At 44.3% G+C, this 21,464-nt stretch overlaps 1 protein-coding gene across 1 annotated transcript in view; it reads left to right on the top strand.

Moving 5' to 3' along the window:
* Positions 1–8,214: 8,214 nt before the first annotated feature.
* The window catches only part of MSN (moesin), a 47,674-nt gene continuing 34,424 nt past the window's right edge, over positions 8,215–21,464 (top strand). Inside the window, exon 1 of the mRNA XM_014955205.1 lies at positions 8,215–8,342. Coding sequence (XP_014810691.1) covers positions 8,331–8,342 — 12 coding nt within the window. The 5' untranslated portion in view covers positions 8,215–8,330. The remainder of the gene's footprint in view (positions 8,343–21,464) is intronic.

The raw sequence follows: 21,464 nt of genomic DNA, 5'->3' as shown, positions 1-21,464 counted from the left end.
ATAAATAATTAACATAAAGTAAAGAATTTGCACTGTTGCTAAAACCTTAAGACGACAACTTTGTCAGCCCCCTCTAAGATTGTTATCATTATCTTGCTTTTATAGCTGGGTTAATCAAAAAAGAATATAAAATCATCCATTCACCCTTTGGCACAGCTCAAAGGACCAAGGAGAGCTATTTTCTAGTCTCTGTCCCTAATCTATAGGACAGTACTTTAACAGCCGAATTTTTCTTAGACTGGAGGTTGTGGATTTTCAGTGCCTCAACTGATTTTACTTTGCCCATGAAGGGGCAAATTGAACAGGCATTGTTATAGGAAAAAGAAAGCCGTGGTGTTTGAACAGTGTAGCCAGGTCCTGCACTGATGGCAATCTCATGACTTCTGAAGAAATGAGGTTTGTTATTGCTGTCGCTGTAGAGCTCTCATTTTCCTGTTCACTGTTTTCCGCCCCCATAAAACAGGCTCTTCATTTCCTCTTCCACCCATTCTTTCCTTCTTTGCATTCTACAGGAACACAGAATGACTTACTGGTCAGAGATTCTCCTTGGAATGTTTTTTTGAGAATACTGTCATGGCTGAGGGTTAATGAGGAGAACACCAGAATCCAGAGGTTTATTGGATTGAAAAAAACAGAGGGATAGGAATGTATAATCTATATTAGCTCTTCTTTTATAACATATTTTTGGAATAGACATCCATCCCTAGGCAGAGTCCATTTAGCTGCCATCTCAGGCCAGCTTTTCTACCTAATTATTGGTAACTGTCTCCTTACTTCAAAGTCAACTGCAAGTAACTTTTAATAACCACTCTGTAGCCAAAACAGTGAGGGGCTGAACCAGGCTGGGTTGATAGATCTTTCCTTCTTGGGATCAGCATCACAGAATCACAGAATATTCATGGTTGGAAGGGACCTTCCAATGTGGCATGTAGAGGACTGGGCACTCATATTCAATTTGAATCTTTTAAACTCCTCCAGGAGTGAGGCTTTTGTAAGGAAGAATCTTGATGATTCACTCATCTCTGTGTGCCAGGTCCTTGGCTGAAATACTTCGGTAAATACTGAGATCCTTCAGTTGATGATGACAAATTTGAAGTTAAACAGACTTGCTTTTTTTTTCTTTTTTTTTTTTTTTTCAGAAATGTAATTATAGACCAGCAGAATGGTGGGATAAAGGATGAGCAAAAACCTTTGACAGCTTCCCTGGCTGACAGGTAAGGAATTAGTTACAGCTACAAAGACCATTGACATTTTGTCACAGAAATTGTTGTGCACCTAATGAAAATTCCACAAAGACTATCAGTCCCTGGTTATAGTCAGTAAGCTTCTTCCCCTGAACAAGGGCTGGCAAACTACTTGTGCAAAGTTATTATTTTTAATAAATTTGGAACCGGTTGCCAAAATAATTTGCTGTCATTTCATTATTTTCAGTGGGTCAAATTCAGGTGTAGTACAATTCTGTTGATTCCGCTGGAGACACGAGATAAAGGATGAATGTATTTTGCAGGGTGTCCTTCCTCCCCGATTGCAGAGCTCCTCCTGTGTCACCCCAGGAATGAAACACAGAGCCCTGCCAGTCCCTACACCTGTGCATGGACCAGAACCTCTAAGGGTGAACAAATCACCACACTCTGCCCGATGTGTCACACACCACTGCCCTGCTTCCACTGGCTCCTGGGGCTCTGTTTGCAGTTAGAGACTCCTGCTGTGACATCTCATTGCGGGTGTTGTTTGTTGACCAACCCAAAGCACAACAGAGACCCATGAGTTCATTTTAAACAGCCAAACTATATTGACCTTATAAATGCTTACAAAATTATGCTTATAAATACTTAAAGGGTAGGTGTCAAAAGGACAGGCCCAGTCTATTTTCAGTGGTGCCCAGGGATAGGACAAGAGGAAATGGGCAAAAACTTGAACATAAGAAGTTCCACCTAAACATGAGGAGGAACTTCTTCACTTTGAGGATGGCAGAGCTCTGGAACAGGCTGTCCAGAGAGGTGGTGGAGTCTCCTTCTCTGGAGACATTCAAAATGCGCCTGGACACGTTCCTGTGCAACCTGCTCTGGGTGGACCTGCTTTGGCAGGGGGTTGGACTAGATGATCTCCAGAGGTCCCTTCCAACCCCATGTCATTCTGTGATTCTGTGACCTGAACATCCCTCTCAGAACCGGCTTCTCCCTGGTTTCTTTTCAGTAACATTCAGTTTGGTCCTTCTGTGGCCCTTTTTCACCATCTTGGGCTGACTCTGTGTACAATTATTCTTGATTATTACATGTTGAAGCCTTCAGAAACCCCCAGTGTTGGTAAATGCATTCCTGATGGATTCCTGTCCAGTGGTTACCTGTATCAGAGCCGTCTGGAGCCTGGCACTCAGTCCAGGAGGCTGGACTGGGCACTCACATTCGCTGGCAGGCATGGAAGGAAACGCCTGGTGGCTTTCATTCCAGCCTCTGAGTTCCCAGTCTCTGAGTCAGAAAGGCAGTGGCCCTACATGGTCATCACACTAGTACCATCATTTTGGCTCCACACCAGCCATCTGAGGAGGAGGCAGAGCAGGACAGGAGGAAGGAGAGAGAAGAAAACTCCCATAGAGCCTATTTCTTTGGGGCACCAAAACTGTGAAGAACTTTCCTGAAGACCCCAAGTTGCCTCCCTGTCTGCGGCAAAGTCTATTAGTGTTGTGTGTAAGCTCTTGCTGGCCTGAATGTTACTGAATAAAAGATTTGCTAGATGTTATGCCTACAAAGCTTTGGATTGTCCTGTTAAGAAAGTAAGCTGGATGAAGAACAGAGTGACAGGTTTTGTTAGATTTTTGGAGCTTTAATTGGTTTTTCTGTCATGGTTTATTTACAGTGAGGCTTTGCTGGTCTAGACAGCTCTGGTCTGTGTCCCACAGGCTTTGTGGACTGTCTCAGGAGGTAAAATGCAGTGGTAATGTAGTATTTTCCCTCTAGCTCCCTGCTTCCAGTATGTTTTTAGTTGACCATGACTACTGTAAATGCTTAATAGCTTCTGAGAAATATATCTGAGTAAGCATGCTCCTTTCAGATACACATCACACCATCAAACCTATCAGAATAAATACCATTGGAGCTACTTTTTAGATTAGAAATCTTTTCTAAAACGCAAAGCCCTAGCTTGATTCCTTCCATCACCCATGGGAATAATTTCTGTTCACTAGTTTGAGATAGAATGGGGGGAACTTATCCCTCGTCCTTCTTTGCTCTGAGAAGAAGGCGCCAGCGTCAGTCTCCAAAGCTCACGTTGTCCCAATCCTGCGCAGATTTCAGAGCATTTCTACATCAGTACCTTTCACCCAAACTGGCAAAACATATCCCCCGTTCATTGTTTTGTCCTTGCTAGTTATGTTATCTGTTATTTGGGCTGTAAATATTTGCAGTGAGGTCCCGGAAGACCCATTAGATTTCCCTTTGCTCCCCTCGTTGCTGCAGCAGCGCAAGGTGTAGAACGCAAGCAACAGATGAGCATTTGCTCCCTTATGGTACATGGAAAGAACGACTGAAGAAGAGACAATTTTTGGCAGACGGATGGTTCTTACATTTTTTCCCTATGGTCGTTGCATGCATTGCACACCCTTCGCTTGGTTTGAAAGTCTCCTCTTTAGTCTCCTCTTCACATCAGATCCCAGGCAAACATGGCATATCCCCAGATGCTCAGGGTGGGGTGAGCAGCATGGGTCATACAGTGCGTCATTGTCTCTTCCCTGCCTTCTCCCTTGCTCCTTGCAGGGCCCTCATGGGCGGTGAGGGACTTGGGCTGGAGGGAACTAGACTTGGGCTTTACAGAGCATCTGGCAGACTCAAATCCCTGGGAGATTTCCAGGCAGTTCCAGCCCTGGGCAATGGACGACCAGAAGCTGGGACCATACACTGTAATGAGCTCCATTCCTTGAGGTGGAAAAGGGGTCAGATAAGTGGGGTCACACCTCCAATGGCCCCATCGTCTTCTGCCCTGTCCCATCAGCTGAGTGGGAGTAGAATTATTCTCAGCCCTTTTGAATCCCGCCTCCCTAGATGTGGTGTGCTCTCCCTTTCCTTTACCCCTCTCATCCTCCCAGCTTGAAAATCACTGCAAAAGATGACCCTGATGCTCAAAACACAAAGGTGTCAACAAGGTGAGGGTATTTGGAAAGAGTGATTGTGTGTGTTTGGGAGAGAAGATGCTTTTTCCCTCTAAACACTAAAATGATCCAAGATCATCATCGAGGGCATCTCACTGTGAACTTGTGGGCATTAATGTCTGAGCAGAAAGAAACTGTACAAGCAGGAGAAAGAAGGCATCTGCTCTTCAAAGAATAGCTCATAACCAGACTGGTTAATTTTAAATAGAGGACAATCCAGGACTACCGTGTGGTGAAGGTGTAGTTCTCATACTATGGTAACAATCTCTTTTTGTGCCCCCCTTTGCCTGTGTGAATCAAACTAAATTTCTTTCCCTCCTCTGAAATACACCTCCTAGTATGGAACACCTTTCGAGTTGTTTGTTTGATTTTTTTAATTACATTGCAACAAGCTCGATGGAATAAGACTTCTGTGTTCAGTCAAAGGTACGTAAAGAGCAGTTCAAGCTACCCAGTATTAGTCCAAAAAAACTATATGCTGATGAAATGGCCCCTTGTTGAAGTGCTCATGCTAAATAATTCTGGTGTTTCAGACCAAATAATTTACGTGCTTTTTCTGCTTAAAAGAAGGTACTACAAAAGGTTTGATGTAAGTGAAACCAAGACAATAAATCCCCAGCGAAATACCAGACCTCCTCCCAGGAGAGTGCTTAATGTCATCCTGGCCTAATCTAATTCTGAAATACTTTAATATTATTTGGGCTCTGAGCAGTCTGGAAATAACAGCATTTTTGAGGCCCTGGGTAATGTTACTCATCTTTACAGCCTCCTGCAGGGAGGATCTTTAGTCAGCTGAGACTTTTACCCCTTGGAATCTCACCCTGCAGCCTGGGAGGAGAGATAACCCCTGCCTGAGGCTCTCCAGGAATCCACGGATGTGCTTCTTCTCACACACGGCCAGGCAGGGAGGGCTGGGGCTGTTGGATACCACCACCCCTCCTGAGTGCCTGGCCAAGGAGAGGTCCGGGAGGGAGGTGAGATCTCGGTGCAGCAACCCCCGCAGCAGGGATTCCTCACCACGCTGCAGCTGGATGCACCAGGCCCATGGGTTTCACCGAGTTTCAGCTCAGTTCCAACGTTTCAGATGTCTTGTCCTCCCCCTCCACAGGGAAGGGGAAGAGGAAAGGAAGAAGCAGGAGAGGAAGTAAAGTGGAGAGACTCATGTGCCTGTCACAGGGAACCCTTGTCTTTCAAGTGGCATGAATGGTATTTTGTTTGGTTATTGCTGTGAGCAACAGAGAAGAAGGACAGGAGAAGTGGCTGGGGTGAGAAAGAAGTGTCTGTCTCGCTGCAGGATTCCCTTTGCTTTGTCTCACAGAAGACTTCAGGCTGTTTGACAGGCGGTTTATGAGTTTCTGAGCACACGGGCGACGCCTGGCACACTGTGAGGGGGAACGAAGATGCTTTGGGTCTGATTGTCTCACTGGCACTGGGATCTGATGTCTCACTGCATCACGGCTCCTGTCCTTAGCGCTGTGGAGAAAACGTTAGGTGCCTGGATGCTAAACTATGGATCCTTAAATTTGGCAAGGAAATAGCTAGACTTCTATCCAAACAGTTTATCCTCCAAACAGTTACCTCAGCCTTATGAAGGGATGTTGGAACAGAAGTCCCAACAGAAGCAGAATCGGGCCCTCCCCATCATGTAGGATGATGAGTCTCCACAGAGCCACTCGAACCCAGTGAGAAAGCCCACACCTAACATTCCTGGATCCAAACCTGGCACCATGGGTGCCCTCTGTCACTTGTTAAAACCACGAGCAAGTGCCTTTATTATTCCAGATCTCTTCTGCCAGTATCAATTTCTGTGGGAAACAAGCGGAACCCTTTCGTGGAGCATCTTTGTTTGATCTAGTCTAAGGAAGTCTCAATGTAAAAACAAGTCAGAAAGGAAGAAAACTTTGTAAAATAGGCTCTAATGGACCCTGTGACTTTTTTGTGTTGAAAAGTTACACTAATTTACACCAATCCAATGATACTGAAGTTTTTTCCTGTGTAGACATAGCACAGAGATTCTAGTTTATGTGAAACCTGCATATTCAGGTGAAGCAAACAAAGCTTATGGACCCCATTTCCACCTCCTGCCAGGTGGGCACAGAAGTAGTTTTATTACTCTCTGTAGTATTATTCCCAGTTTATTCTGGGGTAAGACAAGGCCTTGTCTCTTACAAACTCCTTTTTTTTTTTTTTTTTTAATAGGGTGAGAACTATTCTGGATTTTCTCTTTCTCACATAATGCCGCATGGCGAGGAAACATCACATTGAAAAGCAAATCAACACATTTTATAAGCCTCCCTAAAAATTATTTGTGTTATATTACATATACTCTTACAACAATATTACTCCTTGGGGAAAAGAAAAAAAAAAAAAGAGAAATTTCCTTTCTGCAGACCCTGAGGATTTAATTATGGATATTTACAAGGCAGTTTGAGATCTTTTGAATGAACTGCAATTTTTAAAGACGTACAAAGTGTTATTATGAATCTGATGTCAATTCCCAACATACCTCAGTTTAATATTAATCCCAGCAGAATCCTGTAATCAAATTAAAGAAAGCAGTTTTCTCAGCAGGAGTCTGTGCTGAACTGCCTGGTAGAGCTTGGCTTGCTCTCTTCCTATTTTATATCTCAATTTATGTGTTCTCATATTAACACAATCTTCATTTATTCAACATACTGGAAAAAAAAAAAAAAGTAGGTCTGAAGTACAGCTAGTCTGCATGCTCTTTCCATCAACCAAGATGGCTTAAAAATATTGAAAATATTTAGCGGATTTGACAAGACACAAACTCAAGCAAAATAGGAAGAGAGGTTTCTACTTTCCTTAAAGAATAGGATGTTAAATTTATTGAGAACATTTCATTTCCTTCTTCTGGTCGCAAGTTGTTAACTGTAAAAAGAATGACTTTTTTTTTCTTTTTTTTTTTCCGGGAGAAAACAGGACTTGGGTCACTGTTTGACAGTTATGTTACAAGTCAAAAATATGATAAGATGGCTTCTTCAAATCTCTGTGAATATGCTGGACCTTGATTCCCTCTGTCAGAGGTTCCAGATGGCACTGGGAAGCTCTGGAGAGTGGTTCTCAAGGTATTTTCATCCATGGATTGATGGGGATTATGGTGGCAGCCTCTGAGAAGGTCTGAAGACCAGAGGTGGTTTGCCTGCCAAGCTTCAGGGAGCCACAGCCCCTTGTACTTTTGAAACACCTGGGGCTGGATGTGTGCTTTTAAAGACAGCTCTGACAACCTTGTAGATGACAGCATCCCTCCCTGAAGCAGCCAAGGGCTGAGGAGACTGTTGGCTGAGCACCATCCCTGAGCTGCACCCCAAGCGAGAGCATGACTCAGGCTGAATGAGAGACAAAAGGAGAGACAAAAGGGTTGCCCAGAGAAGCTGTGGGTGCCAGTGGGGGTTTGGGCTGGGTTGGGCACTGAATGAACCACAGATGCTCCCTTTACCCCCATCCCTGGAGGGGTTCAAGGCCAGGTTGGACGGGGCTTGGAGCAACCTGGTCTGGTGGGAGGTGTCCCTGCCCAGGGCAGGGGGGTTGGAACTGGATGACCTTTAAGGTCCCTTCCAACCCAAACCCTTCTGTGATTCTATGCCCAGCACGTGGCAGTGCTCTCTGCTTTTACTTTCAACACCACAACCGTCCCCCCCCGTTAAAAAAAATAGCATTATTTTTTAAAATAATGCTTTTCGCAATGACCAGCAGCGCCCGCGACACCTGATATGAGGATAAACCTCCACGCTCGGGGCTTTCGAGGCGCTTTTTAGGCCGTTTTGGGGCCACTGGGGGCTCGGGGCCAGGTGGGACTTTGCCCACTCCCCTCAGACAGCGGACCCCTCGCAGGGGACGGGGACGGGGGGGACAGGACACAATCCCTTGGTCCCCCCACCGGGGACGAGGCCTCCCGGAGCCGCGTGGGCGAGGCCCGTCCGGGCCATGCGGTTCGGAGAGGCCGGGGCCGGGCCGCGCCCCGCTGAGGGGCGGCCGAGGCAGGGGGGCGGCGTTTCCAGCCCCGCCGGGAGGTGGCCGGCAAAACGGGGCGGGCCCGGGCGGGGCTTACGGCGAGGCGGGCGGAGAAGGCGCGGCGCGGTAGTCCCGTTAGAAGCAGCGCGGAACCCGCCGAGATCCCCAACCGGCGCAGGAGGAGCGACCCGCCGTGCCCTAGTCCGCCGGAAAGATGCCGAAAACGGTGGGTGCAGGGGTTGCGGGGGAAGGAGGAGGAGGGAGCCCCGCCATGGCGGCGGCAGGGCGGGTGTGGCGGCGGCCGGGCCTGACGGCGGGAGGGAGAGGACGGCGGGGGCTCTCCCCGCCCGGGAGACGCTGGCGGAGCCGGTGGCCGCTCCGGGAGGGAGAAGGGGAAAGAAGGAAGGATCGCTGGGGAAGGCGGGAGGGGAGCGGAGCCGCCCGTCCCCTCCATCTTGTGCTTCCCCGCCCCGCCGCACCCCCGGCCTGAGAGGGCCCGGGCCCCGCTCGGGGCAGCGCCCCGATGTCCGGTGCCCGCCGCCCTCCCCGCCCCACGCGTGTGCCCGGGGAAGCTCTTCCACAGCATTAATTCCGGGCGTTAATTAATTCTATGGCCGCCTCTCGCGTGCTCTCGTGCTGAGGAGGAGAAGCTGGGTGGTGTTTTTTTTTTTTTTTTTCCTCCTCACAACTCGTAATTAGTCGGGTTGAGTTGCTAAGGGAGCCTTGTCCCAGCTTGACTCGAAGTATTTCTTGGCTGGAGAGATCTCGGTACTTCAGAAAGTCTGGTCAAGTCCGTACTTGACTCTCCCTCCCGCAGCAGGAGCTCGGTGACTAACGAGGAGCGTTGGGGTTTTTCCATTTAATTTCTCCCGGTTGGAGTAAAAGAATTGGTCCGAGCCCCTTCATTGATAAAACAGGAAGGAGCGGGCTGGAAAGCTCTGGATGTTTCCTCCCAGGGAGTGATCTGAAACGGCCTTAAGAACATCTAATGTTTAAGCTAAGAGTCTCTGGTTTACATAAAGGAGAGAAAAAAATCCTAAACAAAACCCCACCCCTCTGCAAGTGGAAGTTGAAACGGAATCCACCCTGATTTATTTCTTTTTTTTTAACATAGGGTTTAATTTTATTACTTTAAAATAGATATCAAATGCCTGTTTGACTGACTTCTGCTTTTCCTGCTGTCTTAAGCGCCAGCTCTCTGAGACAATAGCTGGATTATTATTATTATTTTTTAAACATCAACATCTTAAAAGGATATCAAACTCAGGCCACTTAAAGGTTAAGACAGTATTTTCTGAAGCTTTAGAAAGGCCTTTCTTCGAACATCAACAATGATTAGTGAAGAGTTAGTTGCTTAAAAAAAAAAAAGTAAGATTAACAGAAGTAGCTCAGGTTAGGGGACTTCGGTGTAAAAGGTAGTTGAGACCTTTTAGCTGGAGAGATTACAGTTGTGATGAGTGACTTCTCCTGGTGTGAATCACCCAAGAAATCCTGAACTTGTTGCGGAGACGCTTACGAAGCCGATTTCCCACCAACAGGCTGAATCCCGACCTGGCTACGAGGTGCTGGGTTCAGCCCCTCCATCCACAGGCACACCCTCGGGCTGGGCTGATGTTCTCCATCTGCTGCTTTCTGCTTCTGACAGAGCAGTTCTGCTTTTTTGGAGCCTTTTTTTTTTTTTTGAACAGATAAAGAAATGGAAGCGCTTGGCTGTGACACTGTTTCACGCTGTGGATTCTGCAGAAAAGGGGGTTGGAGCGTTGGGTGCCTGGTGGGGCAGGGAGCTGCAGGATACCCCTGTGTCAGCCACCAGTCCTCAGGCTTCCTGCCCCATCTGCCCTAGTTGCAGGCCCAACCGAAACAATATTTTAAACATTATTTCTTGAGCTGTGGTTTGCAGGAACAGGATATGCTGGCGTAACTCTGTAATCAGTTCTTCATGTGAAAGCAACATGACTACTAGCGTGCTAGCTTGAGATTTGTTAATAGCTACTTAATTAACAAAACAGTAAAATGCGAGTGACTTTTCCTCAATTAAGGTCAAATGTGGGTGAAACTGGAGCAGTTAGATGTAGCTATATGTGGGCTTCATCACAAAAATAAATCCATTGTGAAGAAGACAGATGGAGGAAATGTTCCAGGGAACAGTTCTGGCTGGGCAGGAAAAACATTTGTGTCTAGAGTGTTTGGTAGCTCTTATCATTCATCTCACCAGGCTTAACAGAACATGCTGCTGCATGGCCTGAGCAGCAAAACCTGTTGAGTTCCGAGTCCCTGCTCCTCCTTAAGCTGGGCTAAATGTTAACACATCTGGCTAGAGATTGCCATTTTGCTACATGAGTCCTGCTCCGAGTGGCACCGTGCTTTGGTGCACTATTAATAGGAATCCGAGATTAACTCTGGTAACCTTTGAACTGGTGGCACATGACTTTGCTGTGGTGGTGAAGTGGGATGTTCTGGGGGGTTTGGTGGCTGGAGGCCTTGTAGGTTCCGTCGAAAGTCCGTCATGGATTGGCCTGCTGATCCTGCTGTGCTCTCCGCAGGAAGGCCTGGTGGTTTTATCTAGAGGCAACCAACTCTGATTTATTGGTTGTTTTTTTGTTCTGAAAAGTCTGCAAGACGTAAACTGTTAAAGCACACACCGAAGAGGGCATATAATTTCCCCCCATGCTTTTGTATCATGGAGGGGTGGAAGCAGATGAGTGCTAAAAGGCCTCTCACAAGCCACTGTCAGGCTCTGACAAGTCTCTTGCCGGGTCCGTGTGTTGGCCAGGAGAAGGCTTCTGATCTCACGCGGAGTGACTGGTGCTCTGGTCTCTCACTGACTCATCCCAGGCTGGGCAGGGGCTCAGTTCCAAATCCCGATAGAAGTGAATGAACTGTCATGCTGACGGCCAGTCTGAGCACCATAGTTAATCACTTGAACTTTAGTATTACAAAAACCTTCTTAGTTGGAGGAGTGGGAGGGGAAAGCGGCCTTTTTTTTTTGTACCAGTCACGCCTGTTTGGGCTGATACTTTACTGTATTTTTAGCTAATAGAAAAGGCGATGTTTCTGTATTGGGATTCATCAACTGTTTTGCCTATGAATGCACTTACTTTGTGACTGTATGAATGAATAGGCCACTGAACTTAAAATGTGAGCATCTGTTGTGCATGAGGTGTGCGTTCAACTGTCCTGTCACTAGGACTTGAGCAGTTCTGTTTTAGTCTTGTTAGAGAGAAATGGGTTTAGTCAGAGCTAATCTCATGATTAGCTTCACACTAAGGTATAAAGGTAATAAAGTTTGAACTCTTCTTATTGTATTAGCAGAACTAAGTGTTTCTCTCGATGTTCAGGACACAAGTCTCCAGGTTTCTAGGGCAAAGTGTTACTGCAGAAAATCAACTTGGACAAGCATGAAGTCTTCAGCACAAAAGAACAGTAAGATTTGTACGTCTCAGCTCTATGATGCTATTTAAGATTTTTTTTTTTTAAAGTCTTTTCTGCTGTTGCCTTTTCCCTTAAAACTTTCTAAAACTCAGTGTAGCAATAGCCATTAGGGCCTTCAGAGACCCTGTCTGTAGCTTAAATTCATGGTCCTAATTCTCAGTTGGACTCCAAAGTCCTTGAAGCATTATTTCCCTTCGTTCTTTGGAACTGCATAGGTCTGGTTAGAAGAAAGGTAACTGAGAGACTGGGGTAGGTATCAGGAGAATCATCTGGATATTGTTTTCCTGATATGTAGCTACTTGGTACCAAATGCTGCAACAAGATGTCAGCTGTGAGAACGGTGCTACACTTGTTTCGGTGATCCTTCTTTTTTTTTCTTGCGGAATTTGCTCTTGAAAGCTGAGGCGGAAGGGTCGATGGTGATGGAAACCACAACTTCTAATGGATGGACACTTCTTTTGTTGCCCTGGGTCTGGATCCTGTTGTGCTACGAAGGAATCGTAAAATGGTTTGGGTTGGAAGGGATCTCAAAGATCATCTAGTTCCAGCCCCCCTGCCATGGGCAGGGATTCCTCTCTCTAGATCAGGTTGCTCAACTCTGCAATGCTTCTCAATGCTAGAACCATTTCAGATGCCTTCTACCTTACCTGAGGACCAAGCCTTTGGTGTTATATCTCCTCCTCTCCCTCGCTTGGTATGCGTTGGGAAGCTTGGCAGCACGGATCGAAGTTAGATGGGCTTTGGTGTGACATGGGTGCTAGCTTGTTAGGCAAACTGTTATAACTTTCTTCTAACGCTATTGGATATATGGAGTTGCTGTGAAAAGAGAGCTCCCAAAGACCTTGCTTTATACAGAAGTCTGTTGATGAATTTAGATGGCTTTGTACCTCAGAAGCAACAATAGCTAGAACATGCTGAGTGTACAGTGGAACCAGGTAAACCATTGGACTGGTATATAATGAATTATCAGTAGCTTTATAGCTACCATGGGGTTTTACAAACCAGGAAAGGCCTTTACACCCTACCTTGTCTTGTGTTCATCAGCTTGGTTCCTAGATTCTGCGAGAATAGTGAGGTTTTACCTCATGTGCAGATGAAGCAGTTAAGCCTGATAGTGAGCAAAAGCAGGGAGTTTAAAGAATACGACTGATAAACTAGTGTTCAATTTGTTTTTTACATACTGGTAAAATCTTGCTTCCCCTTCTTATGGCACCGAACTGGCAACGTTGTGCAGAAAACATCAGAGTGGCTTCAGACTGCAGTGAGCAAGAACTACTCTGAGGACCTGTGATCCCATTCTTAAAACTTTATTGTGACGGTGTTAGGCCCAAGAGTGCTCTTCGTACCAGAGGCTCTGGAAGATAAAACGTGTTAGTTGTGTCCTTTCTTTCTTTTTTGGTCTCTTGATTAGTTACTTGAGGCGGATGAGCAAGAAGCGGGTTGCTGAGGTGCACATGATAAAAGGAGCCCAAGGAAAGCTTTAGATCTGCTTCTTCTGCTGTTGGAATCCTATGGGGAAAAGATTTCCTCATGTCAGGGGTTGGTCATCACTTGCTTTTTACAAATATCCTGTCTCCTGAACATTTACTGGCAGTCCCTTTTTTGGACCTGCAAGGGGTTGCAGGCTTTCCTTGGGGTGACTCTGCCTCGTCTGATTAATCACCCCTGAAGGTTAATTACAATTCTTGCTTTTCTTGTGAGGATGGTTCATAAGATGTCTTAATATGGACTCCTTTTTTTGACAGGAAATGGCATCACTGCCTCTAGAGGAAACTTGTTTCAGTTGTTTTATGTCTAATGTCTGGTCTGAAGTGAAATCCTCCTGCGCAGAGCTCGCTGAAGTCCCTAGGTAGCTCCACCAAAGACGGCTGATGAACTGAAACCGAATGATTTCAAACACCCACTGGCTCTGCCCCTGGAGAAACTGGGGCTCAGGGGTAGCAGGACCCTTCCCGAGCTGCTGGGCTTTGCCTCTCCTTGCTGTTCCACTGACACTTTCCGCAGCGAAACCCCTCTGGAAGAGGTAGCTCTGGCCCCACTCCAGGGTATAAAGGAAGCTGACTAAAAGCTTCCTCTAACTACGTCATCTCCTGGACTCTTTCCTGGCTTGGTGCAGCTCAAACAACCTTATTTGGCTGACTTCTTTTTTTTCTTTTTCTTTTTTTTTTTCCCCCTTCTGTGCAGCAAGAGGGCCTCCCTGAATTTGCACAATAAAGCTGTTATCTCTGCTTAATCGCTGTTCTGAGGATTACAATGGGGTCTGCTTGAAAAAGAGTTCCAAGATCTCAACACTAACTCCTTGGGCCTCCCCCCAACCCACCATTCCCTCCCAGTGTCTTGTTTGTCTGGCTGCTAAATGATTATACTAGAAATCACCATCACCCTTCGAGGAGTCTCTTTGCTGGGGCAGACACACCATTGGAAAAGAGGAAATCCCTCCCTGCCCAGGAATAATCCGGGGCAATTAACTGATGTAAATTAAGAGCACTAGTAAGCAGTCAGTTAATTGCTGGCTTTTCCCTAGGGGTGTTTGGGAACAGGAATTTGCATAGTGCAGCCAATAATACTGCATCAAAGGAGTTTGTTTCTATATTATCTGGAACTTCTAAAGCAGGTTGAAGTCTCTAGATGGGTGGAAGGCAACTCTTTTGGGCAAACCTCTTTGTAACGCTTCTGTGGCTGTTTCTAGGTGGAGCATTCATGTGTTTTGGAAGTTGTGGGCATTAAAACCCACCCTTCTGACTCCAGTAGCTAAAGCTGACTCTTAACTGTAATGTTTAAAAGATTGTGCAGCAAATACTTGGCAGGGATGTAGGAAGAGACAGTCACTAGCAGGCTCGGTGGTTATAAAACCACAGGATCAGCTGCAACTGTTTAAAGGTTTAGAACCTGAAATTACAGAGGTTTGGGCCTTTTATTGATGGGAGACAATTACGGCTGCAGCAACTCTCGACATGTAGGTGATCTGGTGCTGCTTCCTTCCTGTGCTGCTATGGAAGGGTGTCCTCACTTGTAGGAGTGTGTGATCCTCCAGTGTTGTACTGGGGCAGCCAGAAATTCCTGGCCTTTTGTTGAACTTGTGTTAAATGGGGAGAAAACAGAGGTCTTTAATGGTATGACACCTGCAAAATGCCTTTTTTTTTTTTTTTTCCTAGTTGTTCCAACATCTCTGAGGCTGTAGTTGTTCTGAGGAAGTTTTTCAGAAATATAAACTTTAGATGAAGGAATGATGTCCGGTTCTCATCCCATTCCTAGGCTAAGAAATAGGAGCATGTGGTCATGCTAGGTTTCTCTCCCTTTGACCATTCCTGGTTGATGGAATAGCTATAGGGATGCCCCTAAAACAGGAATGAATGGAAAAGCTCCAAATCTGATGCGCTCTGTAGAGAAACATGCAATTAGGCAAAAGTGCGATGACGGGCTAGGAGGGGGAAGAGACAGAACTCCTTTCTCTTCCAGCAGTGATTCTGTGTGGAGAAAAATGAAATCTCAGATCAGGAGGAGGATGACTGAAGTAGTGAATGAGGGGCGTGGTATGCGTGGTCCAGGCTGATCTATACTCTCTTGCCAGTTTCTAGCTCTGTTGGCCAACTTGTTTGTTTTGTAGAGGGAGGATGCTCAGGAGAACAGACTTCACTGTACTGGAGTGTGAATACTGTAAAACCTTAGTGGTTTGGTTTTTTTTTTTTGGTGGATGGGGAGGTTCAGTCAATGTAGAGAATCTTGCGTGCAGCCTGTTAGGGCACTGATGCTGCCATTGTATGCCTTCCTGTGTTCTCCAGGTATTTTCTTTTTAAAGCAAATCATGATTTCCTGCAGCCATGATCCATTCTTGCCTGTCTGTATATCACTGATTTATTTTCTTCTCCTTGGTAAGCCCTTATGACTCACAACCTTTTTTCTCTCTGAATTGGGAGACCTAGTTATGGTGGGGAAGTGACTAAGTACAGGAAAAATCTGCCATCGCAGTTCGATCAATCACTTAGTCACACAATTTAATAAATGTATTTGGTTTTATATAACACAGGCTAATAAAGCATGGAATTCTGGGCTAAATCTTTCCTTGCCGTAGCTTTTAAACTGTATTAAACTTGACTGTCTGGTATTAATTCTGTGCTTGGTTACAGTGCAAAAAATGAGCTGCCAGTGAAGTTATTAGGGTGAAGTGTCAGGGCTCTCAACGTCTCCCACCCCCTGGAGGTGTGGCCTTTTGTTCAAACTATCTCTAAGAATAATAAGATATAATTTTTTTTTCACCCTCTGAATATGCTATTCTGGAAAAGTGAATTAAAAAAAAAAGTAGTATCTATTTCCTCAATACACTAAATGTCTTTTCAAGCTGGTTGCTGGAGGGACAAGGGGGTTCTGGTTGCATTTTTTTTTTTTCCTCTCCATTAAAATCCAGAACTTGATATCATCCAAAAATGATTGTAATCCACAGGACTTGCAGAATGGCAGCAAATGGTGCTGAAGGCCCTCTGTAAGCAAATAAGGCGGCTCTACTGCTGGCAAATTCAAGCAATATTGAGTTGCCCAATAAAAAAGTGGTGATACAAAACACACACAATACTTTGTGGCCCAATACATCTTCTTGTATGTAAATAATCCTGTTGGCCCTTATTAATATAACAACTCACTGGCGACCTTGGAGTTCCAGTTAGAAATGATAGAGGAGGAGGGATATGTACATATGTATTACAAGTAAGGGGATACTTACTGGTCCACTAAGCAGACACTTTGATTAATGCTTGGCCTGTTCCTGTGCAAGTTAGCAAGAGGCATATGGCATAGAAGTCTTTGTATAGACATCTTTAGAAATGCTTCCTCCTTGTGTGTAAGAGGTGGTTCTTATAGAAGTTGACCAATGGTGTATCTGTGCAGGAAAACTGTCTAAAATTTGGTGCTCCAGTACTTTTCTCCATAGACTTAGGAAAGCAATGCTGACATTCAGTCGGCAAATCAAAACTTCTAATAAAAGAGTAACAATAAATCTGCTTAATGTTTATTTCAATTGCATGAAGATATTCTAAATTGAACTTAAGCTACAATGAAACTTCTGCTCTCATTTTTCCCTTATTTTAAACAAGAATTTTCATCTGCAGCACTGGCCCTAGCACTGAGCCCTGAGGAGCACTGCTGGTGACTGGTTGCCAGCCAGATGTAACCCCATTCAGTGCAGCCTTTTGCGCCCAGCTGTACAGACAGTTCCTCACCCAGTGCCCTGTGAACATCCCACAGCTGGACAGCTGCTCCAGAAGGATGCTCTGAGGGACAGTATCAAAAGCCTTAATAAAATCCACAAAAACTACGTCTACTGCCTTCCCTTCACCCATAAAGTGGTGACCTTATCATACAAGGATATCAAATTCATTAGGACTTTTCCCTTTGTGAACCCATGTTGACTGTGCCTGATAATTGCATTGTCCTTTAAATGCCTTTTAGTAGCACCCAATTACTTGGTTAATCTAGTAAGTATCTGACCACTAAGACACATCTTCTAGTAACTATATGTCAAGAAAGCAAAACTGCCTGCAAAGCTGGATGGGTGGAAAGAAACTTGCTTGTATTGTAGTTTATGGTGCAGCTGAGAGAGTAGAATACTGGGTGTCCAAGCAAAAAGAACGTGCAAAATCATGACACAGTTTGCTTTGGGGTGTGTGGTTTGTTTGTGTGTGTGTTTTGGTTTTATAAAAAAAAAAGCACTTGTCTTTTAGGGATGATACTCGATAATATTACTCATTATATTAATGTGTTCTACTAAGTTTTGTTTGACAGCATTCATTAATGGAGAGACCGCAGAGGGTGCGTAATAAAGGTTTGTAACTACTATCTGTTAAAACACTAAATGCTGAGAACTCTGTGAGACAAGATCAAAAGCTTAGGTATCGATAACTATTTTGCCAACATCTGGTTATTTCATTTGCTTCTACCTATATCTATATATTAAGGAAACTTAAAACTTTTGAAAGAGTTCACTTCATTTGTTTTCTTGGGTAGATAATGAGAACTTTGCCTGAGATGTACTGAATCCAGTGTCTGGATGTATTTGGTACTCTGTGGCTACAGTTATCCTCGGGGGGAAGAATCAGGATCTGAGCTTACCTCAGGCTGAGAAATCTTCTGTTTCTGGAAACACATGAATCCAGTGTCTGGATGTATTTGGTACTCTGTGGCTACAGTTATCCTCGGGGGGAAGAATCTGGATCTGAGCTTACCTCAGGCTGAGAAATCTTTCTTCTGTTTCTGGAAACATGTGGGGTGTGTGGTTTGTTTGTGTGTGTGTTTTGGTTTTATAAAAAAAAAAGCACTTGTCCTTTAGGGATGATACTCGATAATATTACTCATTATATTAATACATTCCACTAAGTTTTGTTTGACAGCATTCATTAATGGAGAGACCACAGAGGGTACGTAATAAAGGTTTGTAACTACTATCTGTTAAAACACTAAATGCTGAGAACTCTGTGAGACAAGATCAAAAGCTTAGGTATCGATAACTATTTTGCCAACATCTGGTTATTTCATTTGCTTCTACCTATATCTATATATTAAGGAAACTTAAAACTTTTGAAAGAGTTCACTTCATTTGTTTTCTTGGGTAGATAATGAGAACTTTGCCTGAGATGTACTGAATCCAGTGTCTGGATGTATTTGGTACTCTGTGGCTACAGTTATCCTCGGGGGGAAGAATCAGGATCTGAGCTTACCTCAGGCTGAGAAATCTTCTGTTTCTGGAAACACACTGTGTGAGCAACTGGAATTTTTCTTGCAGTATTTGTGTTTTTCACCAAGGAGCACTCAACACATGGACTTGTTTGTGTTGGTGAAATACGGGAAGCGGAGAGCAGTAAAATAATTATGTTCTAGGCAATATCCACCATCTCCTAGAGAACCAGAAGCTGCTGTATGAATGAACTGTTACATGACTGCTCATTTTATGAGCTGCCTCAAAAACTGTAAGGTTACTAATAGCTTGAATAATGGGGTCAGAAAAGGTTATTATTACTTATGATACCTGAAAGCCCCGAGTCCGTGGTTGGGAAGGTGGTGGGCTTTGAGAGTGGTTTTTATTCAGCACCATAAACCACTTATCACTAAACCAAGAAAATACTTGAATAAACAATATGTCTTAGTCCTCTAGGCTGTAGCTCCCGTCTGCTGTCTTTGTTACAGGAGCTGTTATTCTGGGAAAGAATAAGCTGTAATTTATTCTTTCCTGGAATACTGAGATGACACACTTTCCTTGCTGCTATAATGTTAGTCCTTTGCTTCAAAAAGCAAGCAAGGAGCTTCTGTTACCTGAACTTGGTGTTAAAAAAAATATTCAAACGTGTTTATTGCCTGCTGATGTAATCTTTCTTTTGGCTTAAAATGCTAAACTGCACCTCAAACTGATGGTATCCTGGCCCAGCCACGACAAACTGGGAAGCAGCAAGTTCTAGCAGGAAGTTCCTGAAGGCTCAGAATTTTCTTACTCTTCTTTTAATGCTGTCAGTGTTTTAGCCTTTGTGAAACCTCTTCCCGCCAAGTTGTTTGGTATTTTTGCTTTATCTCGCTCTGTGGTTTGTTACTGAGATCTCAAGTTGAAGGCTGACTGCGAGCTGCAGCGCAGTGTATTCTGCTCGGTTTGAATACCCCTTTGCACACTCAACAGAACAGGGTAGAGGTCTTTTTTTTTGAATGAGGATACACATTTTTTTTTTTTTTTTTTGAATGAGGATACACGTCAGCATCTTCAGCTGTAAGAATGTTCCCCTGTAGTGTCTGTCTTGAATCTGTTTATCAAAATACAGAGGAAATAGAAGGACTAAGTAATTTCTGAATTGCTGAAAGATCAGAGCAATCAACTGAAGATGAAATGTCCTGAACAATAACATGATTTTATGAATACTTGCTTCAGCATCATACACAGGAGATATGACGCTATATTAGTGTTTGTTCTGACAAATGCTAAATAGTCAAGTAGAAATCTGACAGAAGGCTGTCCTGCTTCTCCTTTGCTGCTTCAGTTCAGACAAATTTAATATCTAGGCTTTGGTGCTTGCTCTGTACTGGGTTCACCTCTGTGCAAGGTCTCTTCTGCCTCTGGGCACCAAATGTACCTCAGTCAGAGGAGGTGACCGGCCACTTCTCCCATGGCCAAGCTTTGAAAGTCTCTTTCATTTGTGCTGCAAATGACTATGTGCAAATGCTTTGATCTCAGAAAAGTTTGGCATAGAGGACTTCCCAGCGAGATGCCTTTACAATATTCTAATGACAGCTTTGATTTGGCAGTGTTTGGAAGGATCTGAAAATCATTTGGATCTGAGGGGATTCAGACAGTGGTGTAAACCAAGTGATTTCATTGATCTGCCATTCTGTTGGAGAAAGATGGGTTGTTAGATGCATTAATGTGGATCTTTGTTTTCACAACAAACCTGAGTAAGAGTAGTTAGATGCTCTTACTGTTCCTCCTGTTCTGGAGATGTGAGGTATGTTCATGCAGGAACATGAAGGACCCCCAGGCTTTGATCAAAGTTGAATTAATGCCTGCAAATCCTATGCTGCTGTTCCTTAGCATATGGGGAAAAAACTGAAAAAATAACAAAAAGCAGCTCTACACATCAGGTCTGAATAAGAGCTAAGCTCACAAGCTGACTTACAAATGGTCCTTGCAGAAGATTCCTTTGCAGACTCCCTGCATTGGGTCAGTGTAGGAAGTTTTACTGTTTGCTTTGGTTAAGTTATATTTGTATATATATTTACTGTTTGCTTTGGTTAAGTTATATTTGCGTGTATGTTGACTTGAACAGGAGATGTACTCAGCATCTGGCTATTTCTCTTCCTAGGGCTCAGTTTTGTTTGTCAGTTTTGACCTCCAGCTTCAGGAACACCAGTAACAATTTGGCTTATCTGTGTGTTTGGCTGCATAAAGACAGTCCATAAAATCATGTAAGGAAATTCCTCCTGCCTGCTTGATACAATTCTTGTTTCTTCAGTTTCTGCCATGAGCACTATAAATGTTTAAGCTGATTCAGGGTAGCTCCCTAACAGCCTCAGGGACCTTATAGAATTATTGAAAAAGTTAAGCTTAGAGGGAACCCTAGAAGTCATCTGGTCTAACCCATGCTCAGAGCAAGGCCAATTTCAAAGTTGGATCATTTTCTAAGTTAGATTGGGTTGTTCAGGGTCTTGTTTTTGTTACACTGGGACAATAGTTCTTGATAAAGATAACTTGGAAAGTACTGGAACTTGCGAGGTACTGTGTAGGTGCCTGGAAGTTCTTAACCTCATCTTCTGGAGTGCAAAGGCATGGAGAAAGCAAAAGAGCTATTCAAGTGTAATGATTGAAAACTATCAAAAGCAAACCCTTTATTTAAGGAGTGCTTAACATAAGCCCAGTTACTTGCGAGTACAGCATCTTACCTGTTGTGTTTGCTGGTTTGGTTGGGTCTGTGCAGGGCGTCTCTGGTTATGTCCGGGCAGGATCTTAAAAACACCTTCCCACATGAAGCACATCTCCCTGGCCAGGAGATGATGTTAAGCTGTGAGAGTCCCGAGGCAGTATGGTATCGGTGTATTTGATTGATGTTGCTTCTTAGCAATGCTTATAGCCTGTTTCAGAACATGCAGCCCTGTAGCAAACTGGGAATAGCTTGACTCTGGAGCAGTCACTGGAAGTCTAAGGCTTTATTCTGTTCTTTAAATTGTGACTCTGTCTCTGTAAAACTGTAGAGGCAGCTACAGTCTTTAACTCAAGACCTCCAGACATGAATTGTGTTCAGGTAGCTGTAACTTTCTTTTTAAATAGACTTTGTGAAAACACCCTGAAAAATGAAAGAATAAATACTCTGGATTGGAAGGTGTAATTAAGTGTTTTCTTATATTTAAATAAATCAGGCCCTCTAGGGAAGGCTACATGATGCAGAATGTTTTG

Source organism: Calidris pugnax, unplaced genomic scaffold, assembly GCF_001431845.1.
Source record: "Calidris pugnax isolate Ruff unplaced genomic scaffold, ASM143184v1 scaffold38, whole genome shotgun sequence".
NCBI classification, from domain to species: Eukaryota; Metazoa; Chordata; class Aves; order Charadriiformes; family Scolopacidae; genus Calidris; species Calidris pugnax.
This window is presented reverse-complemented; position numbering and strand designations above follow the sequence as displayed.